We start from the raw sequence: 20,428 nt of genomic DNA, 5'->3' as shown, positions 1-20,428 counted from the left end.
GTGCCACGAGGTTGGAAGCTAGTGTAATCTCTAGCAAACTGGAGTAACTTGCTGTCTTTTATTTAGGCCTACTAGCATACAAGCAGAAGCATTCTAGGCAATCTGTAAGGTTCTCTAAGTAGAGATGGGAACTCCAAAATATAAGGTATTACAGTAATCAATGCTTGGGGCCAGTAAAGATTGGAGTGCTGTCCAGAACTCATTAGCTTCTAGTAGCTGTCTTAGATGTTTAGCAATTTTATTTTGAAAAATGTTGCTTTCATTACTGCATTGATTTGAGGCCATATTAAAAGACTAGAATCAATAATCGCTCCAAGATTTTTAACTTGAGAAATAATTGGAATCTGGTGATCCTCAAACAGAAAGGTAGATTTATCTGGGAGGGTACACTTTCTAAAATCATAACTTCGTTTTTTTCCACATTTAGAGTGAGTTTATTGGAACAACCAGTTTCAACTGTTGACAAACATAAAGAAACCATTTGAAATGCAGCAAACCAAGAAGAAGAAAATGGAAGAAAGAACTGAATATCATCTGCATACACCCTGTTTTATACATCTAAGCATGAAAATCTGCAGATCAAGGCTAAATAAATGTTAAAAAGAATAGCTAAAAGTGCAGAGCCCTGAAATATTCCTTATCAATAGTTTCCAAGCTGATGTAGATGAACCGATTCTGATCTGTTTTTGACAGTGTGAAAGGTATGATCTAAACCAATTCAGTACCTTTCCAGCAATCGCACATTCCTGTAGGCTATGGATTAATATTTGATGATTTATCATATCAGACACTGCTGACAGATCTAATAATATTAGTGCGTATCGTTGGCCCGAGTTGAAGCCTCGATGGATTTCTAAGTTAGAGATTAAAAGAGTCTCAGTACTACAGCTTATCTGAATTGGTAAGAATCAAGAATTGTGATCATCCAAATATGCAGTAAGTTCTTAAGAACAGTGGCTTCAATAATTTTTTTCAGAAAAGAAAGTGTAGATATTAGACAATAATTATTAAAACAGGCTGGGTCCAGTAAAGGTTTTTTAAGGAGCGAGCAAACCGATGCCTGGTTTAATGGTAATGGAAGCAAATCTTCAGGTAAGAATAGATTAATGACATTTTGACAAACAAGGTGCTAAAGATCTTTCATTCCCTTCAAGAGAGCAGTGGAAAAGGGACTTAATGTAGATGAAGATTGATTCAAATTTGAGATTGTTTGCGTTATCTCCACTGAAGATATAAAAGAAAGTCATCCCATCTAATATCAGTAACTTGAGGCTCATGTAAGTTATTATTGGAGTGAAACTTTACACTTTATTTTCTGTTTAAAAAATGAAGAAAAGTCTTCACATTTAGATGGAACTAATAAAGACTTTGTATCCTCTTTTCCTCCCCTGGGTGTATCACTTAAATAATGAAAGGTTTGAAAGAATTCTTTAGTACCATTTCCTGCTTGACTGATTCTCATTGAATAATATCACCTCTTTTGTGTCATTAATTGCTAACCTGCATTGACTGAGTCAGATAGAACTTGAGGCTTTTGCCTACAGTGTTCTAACTTATATAGCTGCTGTTTTTGGACTTGTAATTCTGGTGTATACCAGGAAATGTTGGTGTTGAATCCCATGTTTATATGGATCTATTTCATCAATAATATTAAACAAGGTGGAAATCCAATCATTCACAGCAAAGATATAATCAGTTCAGAATATGCTTTCTAAGGTATGATCTAATTTATATTTAAACAACTCGGGGTCAGTATAGGCTCATTTCATTACAAACTGAGGGGGTTTTGTTTGTCTTAATAGCATCAGTAAAGTAAAAAATTACAGTCAGAAAATCATGGTCAGACCATGGAATTGTTGTAATCATGGGCTTTATAACATTAGCGCCTTTTGATTTAAAAAAAATTAGGTCTAGCATATAGCCAGCTCTAAGTGTGGATAAGGTCACAAATTGTTCTCATCCTAAAGCATTCATAACATCTAAAAATTGTACACATGCAAATGATGGAGGATCTACATCAACATGCAGGTTAAAATAACTTAAAATGGTAAACTTAACTCAACGTTTGTATTAACAATACACTCAATCACTGGTGAAAAATTAAAAGCCCTTAGTTCAGGTAGGAGATAGAGTAAACATAAACTCAAAGCTGAAGAGCAAATAGGTAACATTTCATAAAGAGGTAGGGAATTAATATCTATTAATGACATTTGATGGTATTGTTTAGAGATGATTAATAGACCTCCACCTTGCTTATTGGAATGATGTTTTCAGAACACTGTACATCCAGAACACATTTGATTAATCAAAACATTATCTTAGTCAGTAAGCCAAGTTTCTGTGATGCACAGAAAAACTGGAGCTTGATTCCTAAGTAAGTCAAAAATAATAGAGATTTTCTTCTTTATGGCTTACATATTAATTAGCATTAGTTTTGGGAGATTTTCACAGGACGTATACAATTTTTGTACAGGAACGATAAAAGAAGAAACTTTCCTACCTCAATGATGACTTCTAATGTGATGCAGATTGTCATATTTACATTTCCCAGTAAGAACGGGAATCATAGATGTAGTGGAGTGCTGTATAATGTCTGGATCATACTCTGCATTTTTAGAGAATAAATCGTAAGGAGCAAAATTCATGCATCAATTCACATACAATTTGCACATGAAGGAGCACACAAAGGAACCACTCATAAAAGCTAACAAATGTAAAATGTTTATAACAGATTTTAAAAATACAAATAACTTTAAAACTTTAACAAAATAAAGAGGAGGAAAAGGAATTTCTAGAGACATAACTATGTAAAAACAGAAAAGACCCCAGGAGGATAGGTCCTGCTATACTTAGAGAGCTAGGCGTGCTGGTGTTTGGCACATGCCAACCAGCTCAAGAGCAGCAGTAAGTTCTCATGTGGTCAAAAGTTTTCACCATCCTCTAAAAGTGATGTCCATAGCAACAAGAGACTGGGCCTTTGGGCTAGGAGCAGGTGCTCATGCTGCAGAGCCTGCCTCCACAGCCATGGGGTGCTGCACTGAATCAGCATCAAGCTGTCCCTCAGCATGCTTGCCTCCCTCCCCCTGCAGTAGTAGGGCATCTTCAGGCCCATTGTCCTGAGATTCTGGGAGAAAAAGGAGAGGAAGGATATGGGGAGAGGGAACAGGAGACAGGAAGTCCGGAGCTGTCAGTGGTGGAGCAGCCTGGGGTGGCATGTCCCCAAGAGGCTCAGGGCCATCTTGTTGGGAGAGGGGGAGGTTTGTCTGTGCTGGCGCAGGTGGTCATGTAGTTGGCTGCGGGTAGCTGGCTACCCGCAGCCAACGCGGATACATCGGTAGGCAGAGCCTAATTCCATCTCCTCCTCCTCATAAGAGAAGGAGCTAGAGGGATCTGGCAAAAATGTATGGAAAACCATCAGCTGTGTGATGTAGGGCATCTTAAAAACTGTAACTGTGAGTCCATTTATGGGAGAGTGGATCTATAAGAAATTGTCATACTGGGTCAGACTGAGGGTCCATCAAGCCCAGCATCCTATTTCCAGTAGTGGCCAATCCAGGTTACTAATGCCTGGCAAGTACCTAAACAGTAAATAAATCCCATACTACTAATGCCAGTAGTAGTGGCTATTCCTTAAGTCATCTTGATTAATAGCAGTTTTCCTAGCGTGTAGCAGATGGACTCAGGACCAATGGGTATAGTGTACTCCTGATAGCAGTTGGAGACGGATCAGATTTCAATCTGACGTCAGTCCTAGTACATATACCCCTGCAGGAAGTGCAGCTCTTCAGAATTTTCCGTCTCCATAGCAGTTCAGGACTCTATGCACGCTCGCACAGCGTTAGAGTAATTTACCAAATCAAGAAGAAATCTTACCTCTACAGACGAGCCCCTCTCCTGCGGTGACACCCCTTGGGTCCCTCCCCCAGTTGAGAATTCCCGAGGTGATTTCCGCGATACCTCGGAGGTAAGCCTCGGGCCGGCGGCCGACCCTCGGTGTGCACTTAGCCCCCGACATCAGGTGAGGCTGATAGGCAGCGGGTGCGTGGCGGTGAAGGTATTTCCCTCTTCCCCCGCAGCCGAATCCATTATAAATGTTTGACCCTAATCCATAAAACAGTATACGGCGAGAACATAGAATGGCTAAATGCGTCTCTTCATATACACACTCCTTCACGCAACTTAAGATCTTTAGGCAAGGCACTACTTTCTATCCCATCACTGAAGTCAGCCCACTTAAACGCAGTCAAGGAAAGGGCCGTTTCACTGGCAGGGCCAAAACTCGACATTCGACTAGAAGCAAACATACAATCATTTAAGATAAAGTTGAAAACATGGTTGTTTGAACAGGCCTACACCCAGCCAGGTTAATCTCCCATTATTAATTGCATGTTAAGGAGTTTAATTGTATTATTTAATTTTTCTTTTTAACTGATTTTATTCTTATAGTATTTATATTGTGTTTTTATTAACTATTATTGTATTTTATTATTTTGTAATTCTCAGTTTATAATAATTAAATTTTATTGATATTTTTAAAACATTTTTTTATTTAGCAACTCCAAAGGGCAATGTTTTTTTTTAATTTTAATTCAGTCTTCTTTGTTTTATTTTATTTTTAGTATAATCTATTATGTTTACTGGACAAAGAATAACGGTTTGTCCTCTAATAGTATTGTAAACCGAAGCAAAGTTAACACAAATGTTCAGTATATTAAAAATATTAAATAAATAAATGCCCGAAATGGCGTATCGCAATTCGCGATAAAGATTGCAAAATACATTTCGGCCATTTTTGGGCTTGGGGAGAGGGAGTGGAGTGGTGAGAGAGAGAGAGAGATCCTCTGGTGTGGCACACTTAGTAGTCACCTATTTATATCACTATAGGATGGCCAGCTAGTAACTCGATGTGAGGTTTTCGTGGTGGTCTAGGGTTTTGGGGCCAGTTTTAGATGCAGAGTGAGATGTATGAACAGCACAGTAGACCTCAGTGAAGATTTGACATCAATTGGAGTGAGGAAAGTCACACAAAGCTGAGATTTTTTCAATGTTCTCTTGCCCTAGCTTGATAGAATGGTGAGAGTCCATCAAGCTATCCCTGACCCTTAAAACCCTGCAGATCTGCCTATTTTTCTTTCTTTTTTAACTTACACAGAATCCATAGCAGAAGTAAAGTTATGCCACAGGGGGCCCCAGCATGAGCCGGCTCGCATAAGTATATATGTGCACATCTCAGTTCACGCCCCGAAATGGCCATGCCCAGCCCCTTTTTTTTTTTAAAACTTCCGAGATGTGCGCGCTCCAGGAGATATGCACCTATCATGGCAGCTTTTACAATCTGCTCAGTGCACATCTGCCCAACATATTCGCACATCCCCTAATTAATGCACACATCAGGCTTTTAAAATTCACCTTTTGGTTTTCGCATTGAACTCATCAACTTAGAAGTCCATTAATCTTGAGAAACGAAGTGAAAAATAACTGAACATTAACTATCAACCTGAAACTCTTGCTTAGTTTAGATTTTTACATTATCCATTGAGAGGTACTTAATAAAAAGAAATGAAGCTTGATCAAAAGCGCTTTCTGTGTATTTACAATCAGTCATAAAATAGCTTAGAGGCACTTTCTTTTTTAATGTGCTGAAGAGCAGTTTGGAAGGAATTTAATTATAGCCTCTTCTTTCTCAAGCACTAGACTGGGTTACATAAAATAAAAAACATATCATGATATTCTTTTCATGTCTCTTATTTGCCTCGATCACATTATCTTCAGTTTTTGTGGCACTCGGAGTTATTTGGACCCCAATTAAGATGGCAAATGTTATGATAACTGGGGAGAATACATACTGGTTCTGTTCTAAACAATTGGACACCTTTTCTCATGTGCTCTACTTTTGCTCCAGTTTGCAGAGGTTTTGGGGAAGGGTTTGGGAGTGAATTTGTATTGATTTGTATTTTCACAAGGACTTATCAATCAAAGTTGTCATATGGATAGCTCTTGGTTTAAATATGAAATTTCCAGCTAGTGAAAAAGAAACCATTAAACTTTTTGCTTTCTGTTATGGTAAAGATAATTCTAAACCACTGGAAGGATAATGCTGTTCTAGACATGAATATGTGGTGGAATGCTGTATATATCTACTCCAAATCTACAGCAAAGAAATAATGTATGGCAATAGTTTGCATACATTATTTTTGGTCAATATTATTTACAAATGTGTACCATTGTTTTGTAAATGTATATCTAATACAAAAACCTTGTGACATATCTGTGATTGTATGCACTTACTAAAAATTTACTGTAAATGATATTGACCAGTAAATAGTTTGCCACACATTATTTCTTTGTTGTCTACTCCAAATCTGACATAGTTGCTGCTGAGAGAAGTAATTTATTTGAATGTAGGAAAATGTGGGATCTTTACATTTTTCTTCTTGGCATGATCAGTCATATTTGTGTCGAAACTATAACAATTTGAGGTCAATATTCAGAAGCATGTAGCCTGAGAAACTCACAAGCTATCCAGCTAAATGCCAGCTTTTGAATATTTTGGGCACTTATCAGGTTAAACTTTAGCTGGATAATGTAGATGCATTTCTGGGAGGAGATTGGTTACCCTGATAAGTTGTCCATCTAACTCTGTGTAATGGTTTACTATTAGTTGACATTGATCTCTGTGTGAAAGAGAGAATTTAAATCTCTGAGACAGAATTTATACTGGAGCAAGTCAGTCTAAAGTTAAGATTGCTGCTCCTCAGGAGCTACATTACTCATTTTTCCCAGGGTCAGCCTAGAAGATGATGTCACCAGGGAATAGCTGATCATGGAGGAGTCAACTTCTTGCAGCAGTAGGTTGCCAGCCCCCATAAAAAGGTAGCAAAGAAACAGGATTGGGAGGAAGACAGCACAGACTGCCATGGAGCAAGTCTTAGATGATGAGGAACCTGAGCCAGAGGAACTCGTCGGCTGTTAAGCTAAGTTCATGTTGGGAGTTACCAAGAAAACAAGCTGTGTTTATATTGAAGTAGGCTGTAGAGAGTTCTGTAAGGAGGCTAGAAATGTAAAATAAACTTAAGGCCACACTAAGATAAATGAGCAGAGGGGATCTGAATACAATGTGTGTACCCTGGAAATTAGGACAAACTAATAAGGGAAGACTCTAAACAAGGAGACTCTAGTGGGAAGAAAATGCAACAGTGCTCCTGTAGAAAGTAAAGAATTATACCCAGTGTGTTTGTTAATTAAGGTTAAGCTGGGCTGTGCAACTGCAGTGGTGTTACTAGGAAAGCTAGACATTTTAAACCCTAGTTTTGATCCCCAATTAAGTTCAAAGTGGAGCCAAAAAGGAGAAGCACTTTAACTGCTAGGTTTAAAAATGTTTGTAACAGATACTCAGTTCTGTTACCATTAAGCCCTGGGTGTTAAGTGTCATATAGATCTAGTGCAGGATGATAGTGGGGGAGGATTCATTCAAATGCAGCCCCTCCTTCTGCGGGGTCTGGAATGACCATCCCTCTAGTGAGCTTTTAAAAACAGGACTCTGGCTACTGCTAGAGGGACAGTCCTTTTTGTTAGTACAAAGTTCAGAGGTAGAGTGAGACATTAGTTTTTGTTATTTTACAGGCCCAGCCAGAAGAGCCAAGCAAGCCCTGTTTGGTGATCCTGGCCAGGGTTGGGAGGGTTTCTGCCCAGTCAGTACACAACCTGTCTGGTGGAAGTTTCCCTCAGAGTGAATTTTTTCAATTTAACCTTTTAAGTGGTAGGAGCCTTACTGGAGCTTGTTCAGCTCCTGGGGCCAGGGAATGGGGAACCCTGGGTCTGGATCTGGGCCAGACCTGCCCTTCATACCCTCAATGAGGAAGGGGATGTCAGTGATCTGCTGTAAGGGTACATCTTCAGTTTCTAAGAAGATTAAGTTCATCATCCAGGGGAAAGTTTTGACTGCTCTTCCTTCCTGACTGGAGCCCAGAAAGTCCTGCTCCAAGGGATCCCTCCCATCAGGGATTTGAATAAAAACACAAAGGACTGCATAAGAACAAAGAAGGTTTGAATTATCTAACAGTGAGTAAAGGAAAGCTTGACATTCAAAAGGACACCCATCCAGTAATTCTTCAAAAACTCTGGGGAGAGCGAGAAATTTATATTCTTGCCAGTTGGAAAGGGTGGTTCTGCCCATAAAAAGGACACCCTGCCCACCTGGGGGACCCTATTTTCCATCCCTGTAGGATAGGATTTCCCCTGATCTGGAACTAGACGTTCCTGCACAGATTGAGGAAGAAATTGTAACCAGACATTACATTGTGCAGCTGTGGGTCAAGAGTTGTGCCATTTTCATAACTGTCAACAGTAAAGAATTATTTTTGGACCGTACCACGGTGACTCCAGTCATTTATTTGGCATCCCAGTACACACAGTAATATTAATTATTACATCACCAAAGAAAGTCAGAAAGAGAGAATTAGCCAGCCCACACTGGGAACCGAGAAGACTCCTTTCATCCCCAAGTCTTATTGAACCTAGATCCTGGGAAGGAAGGGATATAGTACAGCTAGCCTGGGTTCCTGCCACGAAGAGTACAACAAATAAGTTTATGGCCTCACCCGTGCTAAGACTGCACACCGGGGTGGGGTTATATGTCCTTCTCGAAGATCCAACTCAATTTTGTCTTAGGGTATTGCCCTTGAGAGGGCTCGCTTGCTGAAGAATGGATATTCTACTGCGGTGATTGCTACTTTACTATGAGCTAGTAAGTTCTCCACCTCCTTAGCCTATCTGCGGGTTTGGCGAGTATTTTAAGCTTGGTGAGAAGATCAAGGGGTTCTTCCTCATTCAGTTCATATCCCGCTCATTTTGGAACTTTTGCAGGATTGTTTGAATAAAGGATGGCCCTTAATTCATTAAAGGTGTAGCTGGCGGCTCTTGCCTGTTTCAAGGGTCATGTGAATGGTGGACCCTTGGCTCATCCAGATGTGGCCCGTTTCTTGAAAGTGGTGAAACATCTTCGTCCTCCCTTATGGTTACTGGTGCGGGCTACAATAGCTCACTAGATTAAGGAGGTGGTCACGGCTGTGTATGTGGATGCTGAACAGCCATTACCTAGTTAGGTTAGGGCTCATTCCACTAGAGTTCAGACAGTGTCATGGGTGGAGGTTAGATAATCTCCCATCAACATTTACCAAGCTGCGATGTGGTCCTCCTCAGACATCTTTTCCAGGTATCATTGTTGGGATGTGCAGGCCCGGGAAGACATAGCCTTTGCATATGCGGTTTTGATTGGACTGCGGGCAGCCTCCTACTCTATTCAAGAGTAGTTTAGATACATCCCACTGGTTCTGGATTCATCTTTCTAGATGCTGAGAAATGAGAAATTACTACTTATCTGATGATTTCCTTGTTTTGAGGATAGAAGATGAATCCAGCTTCCCACCCTTGGCTGCCGAATAATTATGCTATGGTCCTCCTGCATGACTACATGATCCAGGGATTACTTGTAAGTGTTAATCCAGACCCTAGACTACTGTGAATACATTCTTTGTCTCAGCTTAGTGTTTCTTGTTGACTGAGTACTGGGATGGTTATCTGGTGTTAATCAAGTTTTGTTAGTTTGTCTGCAGTTGGCTTTTGCAGAGAATACTGTTGAATTGATGTCACTGCAGGGGTATATATACTGTGATATCAGTTTTGCGCCATCTCCGTCTGCTGGTAGAGGTGCATAACCCATTGGTTCTGGATTCATCTGTCTATCCTAAAGACAAGGAAATTATCAGGTAAGTAGTAATTTCTCATTATGTTCTAGAACCGTGAGCCTGAGAGCAGCACATGTATGTGAGGCAGCATGCCTGTGAGCGTGCATTTGGTTGAGAATTCACATGTTAGAGAGTGTGTGTGTGTGTGTGTTTATAATTTTATGGTATCTATTCTGTATTTGGTGAGTGTCTGTGTTTTGCATGAGGAAGGTGAGGTATTCTGCTAGATTATAGTTTATGTATAGTAGCTTGGTTTGTTCTGGGGCCTGGTGTAATATTTGCACTCACAGTTCCCTCTAAGCTAGGCACATGAACAATCGCTCATATATTTTGGAGCGTCGCTCACAGCTTTCGCATGGTTGCTCATATAAGTGTTTCTTTGTGCTTTGTACAGAAATGCAACGCTAATACTGGCACTCAAAAATTATTGATATAAAAAATGGTTGCTCACATGAAAAACAAAATGTGCACACATCTAGTCACTCCTTGGAGAGAGCATTGTTTGCAGTGTTGCTTTTTCATAGGTAGGATTAGTGCTGTTTTATATGAGAGGCTTACTATATTGTAACTATAATTCAGTTTCACCCATGGCTTTCTAAGGGCCCAGCCCACACATGACACTTATTACAATAGGCCTAATACCATATGGTTCCAAGTAACTTTTTTTTACTTTCTTGCAAGGTTTTCTTGTTGACACCATATCAGTGCATATAAATATAAAATACATGTTGTAAGTGATATTTTTACCTCAGAAGACTCTGCTTTGATTTTTCATGTTTTTCATGTAAAGTCTATTAGGAAAGGGCATAGGAGAAGCTGGGACAAGGGGAGGACGTACCATGATGTTAGGAAGAGGGGAGGAAAGGACCTAGAGGGGGGTTTTTTTTGTGTGTGGGATTAAGAATTACAATAGAAATGAAATTAAAGAAAGCTAAATATCATTTTGGGTTGCTTCTTTCATTTACAAAACCATATAATACTACATCTTTCCAGATTTATACCACAGACACACCACCAGAAATAAAATTCAGTTTGGCCTTCAGGCTCACTTATTGGGAGGTTAAATATCACTCTTGGGGATGGTGGTGGTGGGGACAGGGAAAGTTAGGTTTAGATTATATCAGGAAGAGGAGGAGGAAAATTTAGGCAGTTATGCCAGGAGATTGGGAGGTTGGGGAGAGGGACAGGGAAAAGAATGAGATTATGTGGGGGGTGGCGACGTTATGCATTTACTGAATCCCCTGCTTAGCATGTCACTGCATGCCACTGCATTAAAGAGTACAAGGTGCATGCAGTGAATCCCGAATTCTGCAAGACTATCACTGCATGTCTCTCCAATCCTGTATACCCTTCACTGGTTACCAGTTGTCGATCAGGTCAAATTTAAGGTTTTAATCTAGGCCTTTGAGGTTCTCCATGCCTCGGACTGTGCTTATTTATCTAAGCAATTAGTGTGCTGTTTAGCCATTCGCTCTTTGGTTTCCCAGGGGGAGAATGTTTTAGCTATTCCCCCAATAACTGCAATTAGGTCAACAACAGTTTGAAATCAGACAGCCTCTCGTGGTATTACAACTTGCTGAAATAAATTAGCTTAGGCGCTAATGTGATCTGCTGCTGTTTACATGGTCTTTTATTTTCTGAAATCTCCTCCTTTGCTGCTCTCTTTGTGTACCGATTTTACATCATTGCTGATATTGCTGCTATGAAATGTTTATTTTACTGCATGTTTTTGTGCTCTATATGGTTTATGTCTTGAGTGTGTGTGTGTGTATATATATATATATATATATATGTGTGTTGTTTGTAACTCTCCCTGGGCCCTTTTGAAATACTGAAATATGTTTACAAAGCCAGTTCTCTCTGGTAGAAATCACAGGGAACAGTTTATAGTTTGGTATGGGAGTTGGAACTGGGTGTGAGCTAAATAGGGGATGTTGTGTGCTCACCTCCCCAAGATGGTAGTGTACTAAGGCAAGCAAAACTGTTTTTGGATAAGGAGTGATATCTTGGAAGTAGTCATGCTCTTTGGCTGGCAGCTGGGATCTATCTTTGTTAGTGTGAGCAGACTGGACAGGTCGATTGGTCTTTTTCTTCTGTCATCTAATATTTTACTGACTTATGCCGGTGTAAATGGACATGCCATTTCCCTTTTTTGTGATACTTTACAGTGCGGAAACCTTCCACATACCTTCTACATTTCAGTTATTTTGCTTTTATAATTTGTGTAAAATGCTGATCCTCCCACATTTCGGTTGACCCAGGTTATATTTTATTATATACTATATTACAGTACAGCTATACCCCATTCATGGGGCTCATTACACTGCATCTCTGTGATAGCAACAATATCCAGCTCTGCCTCTGCTATGAGGGGCCTTAGAGTTTGGGATTTGATTTTATTACCCAAACTATGAGCTTTTGTTCACACAGCCTTTCAGATATTGATCCTTTCCATGTCTTCCCCCCTGTAAATCTACAGACGTGCTCGCCACTTCCTCCCTGATCTTTACAGTGACTTTGTGGGATTCCCACCTTTGTGTGGTCCTTCAACAAACGTATTTGTTTATTGGAAGTCACAGCCCAGTTCACCCAGCTTTCATTCTTATCAATTTATGATCTCAACTATTAACTTAGATGCTTGGTTCCAATGTTGGATAGATTCGTGCAGGCTCTTTGGCAAAGTCAAATAGTTCTCCGGATGGATACCAGTCTCAAGAAATCCAGATCCCTTATTGCTACACAAGTCCTTCAACCATGCATTGACGTTCCTTGTCTGATGAAATCTCTTCTCCCTTGCCAGACATAAGTAACGCCTCAGAACAGGCAACAGATTTTGACAGCTTCCTAACACCCCATCCTAATTTTAGCTAGGTCATCTGTCTCCAAGTGGTTGTAGCAATAGTCTCACACACCTTCTTTCTATTTTGAGACTGCAGTTTGTATCCTGCTAGCTGTAGATCCTGGTAGGCATTTAACCTTCTTGTTTCTCTCTAGTCCTGTCCTCTGATAAAGGTCCCCTGCAAGAAAGCATTTTCCTCTCTTCTGAGCTCCTCTGGCACCATTCTCCTTTAGGAAGAGCTTGCTTCCTTATCTCTTTCTCTTACCTGTCTGTTTTTATAGCTGTGATGTGAAAGCAGGATTAAAAATCTAAATTTAATTTCCTAGAGCATGTGTGTAGTCTTGCACTGCTTCATTCTACACATGGGAGGAAGAAATGAGATTATAGCTTAGCATAATTAACCCTTCATGCATGGAAGCTGAAGTGTTCCACAATTAGACAAACATTTCCCTACTTACTATGCTTCATTTTTCTTTTTCTTTTTTAGCTATAATCATTTGAAATGGAATGTAGGGAAACAAAGCATGGACTACCCTTAAGAGAAACCTGGGTGTGACCTGCTGGGCAGACTGGATGGACCATTTGGTCCTTTTCTGCCGTCATTACTATGTTACTATGTTACTATGTTCTCAATTCTAGAAGGTTGACAGACTGGAGGATCAAATTATTAGCAATTTCTTTTACTTGTTCTTAACATGAGATACATCTACATCTATATAGATAGTACCTAAAACAAATGCTGTCTGTAAAAAAAATGTAGTTGTGAGATATAGCTGTAAATTATAATCCAATTGTGGTAGACTGTGTGTGGATGCCCAGGCAGCCAGAGACAGCCAAACAAGAAAACAGTTCAGTAGTTTCATTGTGGCTGTAAGACCCAAAGGACTAAATTTTAAGTGCTGTTCACACTAAAAAGTCCGTATACACGAGTATCTGGGTTTCTCACGAGCATTGCTTATTTTAAAAGCCGTAAATTATGTGCGTCTATATGCACGTGCGAGTAAAAAAAAAAAAAAAAAAATGTTGTGGGAAAGGGGCGGGGCCAAGAATGACGCACATAACTCCATATTTTAAAACCAGATGCGGCAGAGCGCACCAGTTTGTTATGGGGTCGATTTTAAGACCCGCGCTCGTCCATGTGCATGCGGTTCCTGGCGAGCGCAATGGACACACCGATTTTGTAAGATGTGCACATCGCCATGCACGTGTTATAAAATACGATATCCGCGCGTATGTGTGGGCGGGTGCCCCATTCGCGCATGCGGTGGGGGGAGGGGTTCAGTTACGCGCGGCGATGCAATTGGCCTTTTCCCCAGTTCCCTCCCAGTCCCGCTCCAATTAATAGGTTACGCGTGTGGCTGGGCCGCGCGCGTAACCCTCAATTTTACCACGCGCAGGACTTTGAAAATTTGGGCTTATCTGCGTAACTTTACTACTCCTCCCAATGAGGAGCAAGTCTGCACATATCTCATTTTTGAGCTTACACTTCAGGGTGATGGGTCTGGGTCAACTAGGGGGAGTACAGGATGAAGAATCAAAAGGGTCTGATTGATCTCGAGGTAGACTGGGCAAACTGGTGGACTAATTGCAAAAACTGGGAATGTCCCCCGCACCAGCATGGTTTAAAAATCACTAACATACGCGTATTAAAGTTGGCAAAGTCCTATAGAAGATGCGCGAAGTAGGTATGCTCAAGTAACCTCTTAAAATTAGGAGCATACTTGTGTGCGCTAGGCATAGTTTAAATCTTACTCATGTAAATGTGCATACAATTTAAAGTTCCAGCGTATGTTCGCTCGCACACCCATATTTGCGTATATGGGCACACTCGCGCTTGTTTTAAAATTAGCTTGAAAGTCACTTACAGGGTCATTTATCAAAATGCAATGGCAAACAAAACAGAAGTAAAAACCGTGTGCCGTGGAAAGTGATCCTTTATTTTAATTATTAGGTAAAACACCCGGCTCTGGCCAAGTTTTGCCTAAAAAGCTACATCAGGGGCTCAATTCTTCTTTCTTTTATATTTATTGTTACACAGTTGTTCTCATGTGTAGCAGTACGTCAAAAGATAGCTTGATGGGTTTGAAAAAGCAAATCTCGACACTCGCAATTCGCCCCTTAATCTCGTGGTGAGAAAATGCCCAAACTTTGCTCGACAAGCCCAGCAGAGAGTGTGTGCTGCTGCCACCACCCCTGTTGGCGAGTGTTTGATGGCTCAGAGAAGAAAGTTTGGGAACCTTGGCAGCAGATTAAATTAGATCAGCAGTAATTTGAAGTACCAAAGGCTCAAAGATATCTCTGTAAGCAGGGGTGGGTGGAAAGGGCTAGGAGGTCGTTTACTGCAAGCAATTATGTTGCAGGGGTGTCTCGTCGGAGGTGCTGGCTCCTAGGGGTGAATTTAAGTAGCCCATTTCCCCAGAATACTTTATTGCCTTCCTACTAATGTTTAACGTTTTCCCAGGTTTGTTTGTCGGCAGTCAGTTTGTAGAATTGATAAGCTGAGGCTGTTTGAAGCCATCTGTGAACGATGGAGGTTTGAAATATTGTGAGGTGCCAGTAAGCAGGTTTCCAGCTGCGTACATTCTTGCATAAATCTGTCAGCTGGAAACAAGCATTCTAAAGCTCTCTGCTGCAACAGAGACAAGTTTGCAATTATGCATTTTGTTATATTTAACCTGAGGTTTCACATAGCGTCTCCTCAGTATGGGATAGCTTCAGTGAAATGTACGCTGTGTCGTGCATTCTCGCAGACAGAGCAAACTGATGTGCTGAAATGTCATGGTGGTGTTCATTAATAGAAAGAAGGCAGTTTGGCTTGTAAAGAATACATTTCAAATCCAAGAAGGCTGTTAACGCAGGCTTGGTTTTAGATAGCCTTTCAGCAATTGCTTTAGCCCTGTTGCACTGACTGAACAGTAAGGGTGCTTTCACTGTAAGGTAAGAGGTAAAACAGCTTCAGCCCTTTCCCGGCTGAACAAAATCAAGCAGCTGGCTCTATGTAAATGGTACCGCATTTGGCATGATCAATGAAAAAGCTGTAATTAAGGCCACTTCTGTTTGAATTCACCTCCCCCACCCCCCAAAAAAATAAATCTTCAATCTGTGCTTTAGCTGCTGAAGCTACTGTGGAAAATGATGAATTATTCTGCAGGCTGAAATGATTTCAGCATGATTCCAGTACTGGTAAGCATTAAGCACTGCAGAGAGAATATGGAAAGAATAGCAAACATAACCCTCCTCCCCACCCAGTCTAAGTGGCTAAATACCTATGCCCAGGACACTGTGATGCTGGAGGCTTAAACAGAAACCATAGGTATTCTTGATTTTTTTTTTTCTTTTAAAATTTCTTTCCAAAACGATTTCCTTCCAGTCCTAGTCTCCATAGCTGCCTGAGGTCTGGAAGGGGAAGTGCCAGTCCTCCTCCTCCTTCCCAGGACTCATGTGAAGAACCTCTATCGTAGGCCTGCGCGCCTCCTGACAGGTGTCTTCAATTGCTTGTGCACTCTTAATAATAATTCAGACGTTATAGATTAGGTTCAGGAGAACGGAGACCACTTGAGAGAACATTTGTAAAAACTCCAAAAAAAAAACAAAACAAAACCCTCCAGTTACTTTTAGATAGATAAAACTTTGTTTCACAGTCAGTGTGGCCACCATGAGCAGTCTTAAGGTAGCCAGAGGACAGAATCAGGCTGGACTCGGGAAAAAATCTTTCATAAGCTTCTTTATTAATGACAAGAAACAAGCAAAAGCAGCTCAGCTATGTTTCACAGTTCAACAAAACAACCGTAGTGTTATAGCTTACAGTTCAGCAGTGTTCTCTTTCTCTAGACTTCCTTCTCTCCTTGGCCTGGCTAGTTAGAAACCTTCTCAGGGACCTGCCTTGGATCAGGATTCCCTGCTGTTTTAGGCCTAAGGTGGGCCGGGCCAGATCTCTAGACCCTGACCTTTAAGGTATTTGGGGGGATTCTCCTGGTTAGGTTCATCATTTGTGTAAATTACAGTTTTACAGATATTTCAGTTTTATATTGCTGAGGGACTGTTTTATTTCATGTCTAGGAATAGTATAGCATCTCAGTGAGTAATAATGAGTTTGTTACCTGTTAGCTTTGACACTTAGGTTTTATTAAAATCTGAATTAGTAAGCATTGATTATAGTCAGAGCCCATGTTAAGCCACGATGCCTTGGCAAGGGCAGCAAAATCCAACCCTTGCTGCAGAATTGCCCTGTCCCCTTGGAATTGTGGAAGACCGGGAGAAGGGAGCATGGGGGAGTAAAGAGGGGATCAGTGACTGGCAAGGTGCAAAGTTCTACATCACCCTGCCACTCATCCCTCTTTATCTCTGCTCCCTATGCATTTATCTGGATTGACAAAAAGAGGAAGAGAGTAGTGTGCCTCAGGCTACATCGCCTTCCTCGGAACAACTAGTGCTTTGAACCACTTGGTTCACAGTGCAACATTCTAACGTGAGGTGACAGAGATGGAGGATGTGGTTCAAACCACTGCTGCTCTCCCCCTCTTATTGGCCCTGATCAATATGGGGATGGGAGAGAGAGGGAGGTAAAGAGGAATCATCGGTAAGAAAGTGTCTGAGGGAATTGCCTGTTAGAAGATGAGAGAGTGGATTAGCTGGAGGGAGTGCAAGGGGATCAGGTGGGAGGAGAATGGTGAGAGAGGTGTTGGGCAGTCAGCTGGGTGGAGGGTGAAAGAGGGGTTTAGCTGGAAGGAGTTTATCAAGGATTAGTATATGAGGGGTTCTGCTGTGTGTGATGTTGGGGGGGGGGGGTTCAACATCTGGAATTGGGTAGAATGAGAGAGAGGGGGCATCAAGGTGAGGAGAGAGAAAGAGGACCAGGGATGGGAAGGGGGATAGGGGAGCCACACCAGAGCCAGGGAAGGGAAAGACACTCCCTTCACCCTATCTAAATATTTCAAATCCCAGACCCTGTCGCTTCTACTCTTCTTCCAACATCCCAGAACCTGCCTCCCTCTCCCTTCTCCCAAAGTTACCCCCACCTCCTAGATCCCAGAACTTCCCCCCTTAATCACCTCTCCCTACTTTTGGAATTTCCTTCACCTTCCCTTTGTTCTGAGAATATCCCTTCTTCCTGCCTCCACCCCGATCCTCTTTCCTCCCTTCATCTCTTCCCCCATCTCAAAGATCATCTCTTCCTCTCCTCTCCCTCCCCCACTCTGATACTGAGGAAACCCCCCCCCCCCCCAACCCATAAAACCTCAAAAACAAACAAAATACATTATACAGATATTATCAAGGTTTAGCAACTATTTTTATTATGCAAAATATATTAACATTATTTAATAGAAAAAGGATGCAAGTTTATGCGAGTGGGCCACAGAATTTCAGACATTTTGCTGTAGAATTTTCTTATTTTTGCCACAAAATCTACCTGTGAGTGGCTGTGTTAAATCCAAATGTTTGCTCTGAAATAGTGCAAGGAAATTTCATGTTAACATTTTCAAAGTAAATTAATTTTATCTGGGAAGGATGTTTAATTATGAAAATAGTCATTTGAATATAGGCCAATACAGATTTTCATTTTTGCCATTATATTCAATAAAGCCGCTAGATGGCTGCAAATCATCCTGATATTCAGTGACAAGGTTACTGCAGTACATTTGAAGTGAACGCATCCAGACGTTGTTCACTATGTGTATGTTTTTCAGAGCCATTTGCCAGGGTATGATAACTTTTAAAAATTGCATTTCTCTAGCTGGCTGAAAGTACATGCTGTCTTGCATAATGTGCATGTTTTTAGCCCAGCTGTGAGGAAGTGTTCCTGGTGACATGTTTAGGTTGATGGAAGAAAATAGTGCTAAATAGATGACCTTTTCACAGGTACACACACTATTTTCTTCCTGTATGCTTGCTGAAATTGTCTGTATGATTTACAGCTGCACAAGTTGTGTAGAAATTGCCCCCTATAAGGTAGATTTTAAAAGCCTTGCAATCGCAAAAACGGGCACATACACGTGGCAGTGGGCCACATGGGAGCTATGTGAATTGTAAATGTCCGGGAAGGGCGAGCGAACCAGAAAAGGTAGGAGGAAAAGGGCAGGACATGGGCATTCCAGAGGCAGGGCTAGTACTGACGCACTTAGGCGCAGGAGTCCGGTGAACATCGGGGAGAGAGAGAGACTCTTTATAGGGCTCAGTCTGATACTCTATATATGGACCATTGTAAGGGGGCACTTTGATTCGGGGCGAGTATTCGGGAGGTGGGGTAGGATTAGGGGGTGTTCTTACAGACACTTTCAGAGGTATCCTTCGTGAAATTGACACCATTAAAGAATGTTTGATCTTAGAAGTAACGAAAATTCTGAAAAGAGGAGTTGATTTCTACACTGAAGACTCTGCTAGCTGCATTGTACAAATCAATTCCTTTTCATCACTTCTAAGGTAAAAAATAGAGCATATTTTTCTGTTTGGTGAGATACACAAGTTTATGGGCACACGTGTGGCCCTTTTAAAATCTACCCTTATGTCAACAATGACTGTCCAGTTAACTAAGTGTAACACATGTTGCACCATATGGTTGTTACCTTGAAATCTCCATTAACCTATGCCAGTACTGCAGAGGTGGCCAACTCCAGTCCTCAAGAGCCACAAACAGGCAAAGTTTTCAGAATATCCACAATGAATATGCATAAGATAGATTTGCATACAATATGCACTTAGTTAAATAGAAAGTCATTGTTGACATAAGATTAGATTTGCACACACTGCCTCCATTGTATGCATATCTATCTCATGCATATTCACTGTGAATATTCTGAAAACCAGGTCTGTTTGAGGTTCTCGTGGACCAGCGTTGGCCATCCCTGTACTACTGCTTCTGTGTCACACTTCAGTGAGACCTGATCCAGGCAGGCATTCTGTTTTGCTAGGTGTGCTGCATATGTAAAAAAAAACCCAAACAAACTGATCTTTGCCGACTTGGGGGTTAACTCGTTTGTGGAGTGACTGAAACATTTTTGCTGGATCAGGTTTTTAGTGAATAATGAAACAAAGGTCATTTGGATCTCAAGTAAATCAGCGGGATGTTTGAAGATTCTTTTCAGGAACAGGTGCTTTGGAAAACATTTTACTACTTTTCGTAACTTAACCTTCTCTTCACGTTATGTCTTTTAGGGAGTATCTTGGAAAACAGTTACAGTCTGAACAGCCTCCAGCCGTCACTGCGAGGAGTTAAATGCGTCAGTCCATGTTGCAGAGTTTATATATCTTCCTCTATTTCTTGACTGTGGCCTATTTATCCCAGATGATGTCATGCGAATGTTTTTTTTTTTGTTCCTTGAAATTCTTACCTATTACTATCTTAACCCAAGCAAATTTTGTTCCATTTGTTCTCCCTATGTAATGTTCTAGTGAAAGTTAATTGTTAAACTTTATGTGGATCATTTAAAAATAGAATCAAACGCCAGTTGCCATCGAGCAGAAGAATGTTTCTGGCAGAGGGGAGGTGGGGATTGTGCAGATGAGAAACATGACAGGTCTGTATTACCTGTATTTTCTGTAATTTATTTTAAAATTGAGAAGGTCATTAAAAAGCATTCCACAATGTAAACTAAGTACAGCCTTGTTTTCTTCTCTTCTTTGTCTTAAGACTGATTGATCCTTAGAAAAAAAAGTTTCTGCATGAATAATAAAATACTGTTTTGTTGTTGTTGGTTTTTTTTTTTTTTTTTGCATAATGAGAGCTTATAATAAATTCAATCAGTACAGCATGGTAAGGGTGTAAGTTGTTAGAGGAGATCAGCCCATTCTCAAGCTTTGTGCTTTCTGCTACTGGGAACGTGCTGGTACTCTTCTGCAGTGTGCA

General features: G+C 40.9%; 1 protein-coding gene across 2 annotated transcripts in view; it reads left to right on the top strand.

Annotated features, from left to right (window-relative positions):
• ATP6V1H (ATPase H+ transporting V1 subunit H) overlaps positions 1 to 20,177 on the top strand; it is a 323,801-nt gene extending 303,624 nt beyond the window's left edge. For both annotated transcript variants that reach the window (XM_029591272.1, XM_029591273.1), the window contains one exon: positions 19,738 to 20,177. In XM_029591272.1, the coding sequence (XP_029447132.1) occupies positions 19,738 to 19,798 (61 nt within the window). In that variant the 3' untranslated portion in view covers positions 19,799 to 20,177. The remainder of the gene's footprint in view (positions 1 to 19,737) is intronic.
• Positions 20,178 to 20,428: the final 251 nt, after the last annotated feature.

The sequence above is a fragment of the Rhinatrema bivittatum genome, chromosome 2 (assembly GCF_901001135.1).
Source record: "Rhinatrema bivittatum chromosome 2, aRhiBiv1.1, whole genome shotgun sequence".
NCBI classification, from domain to species: Eukaryota; Metazoa; Chordata; class Amphibia; order Gymnophiona; family Rhinatrematidae; genus Rhinatrema; species Rhinatrema bivittatum.
This window is presented reverse-complemented; position numbering and strand designations above follow the sequence as displayed.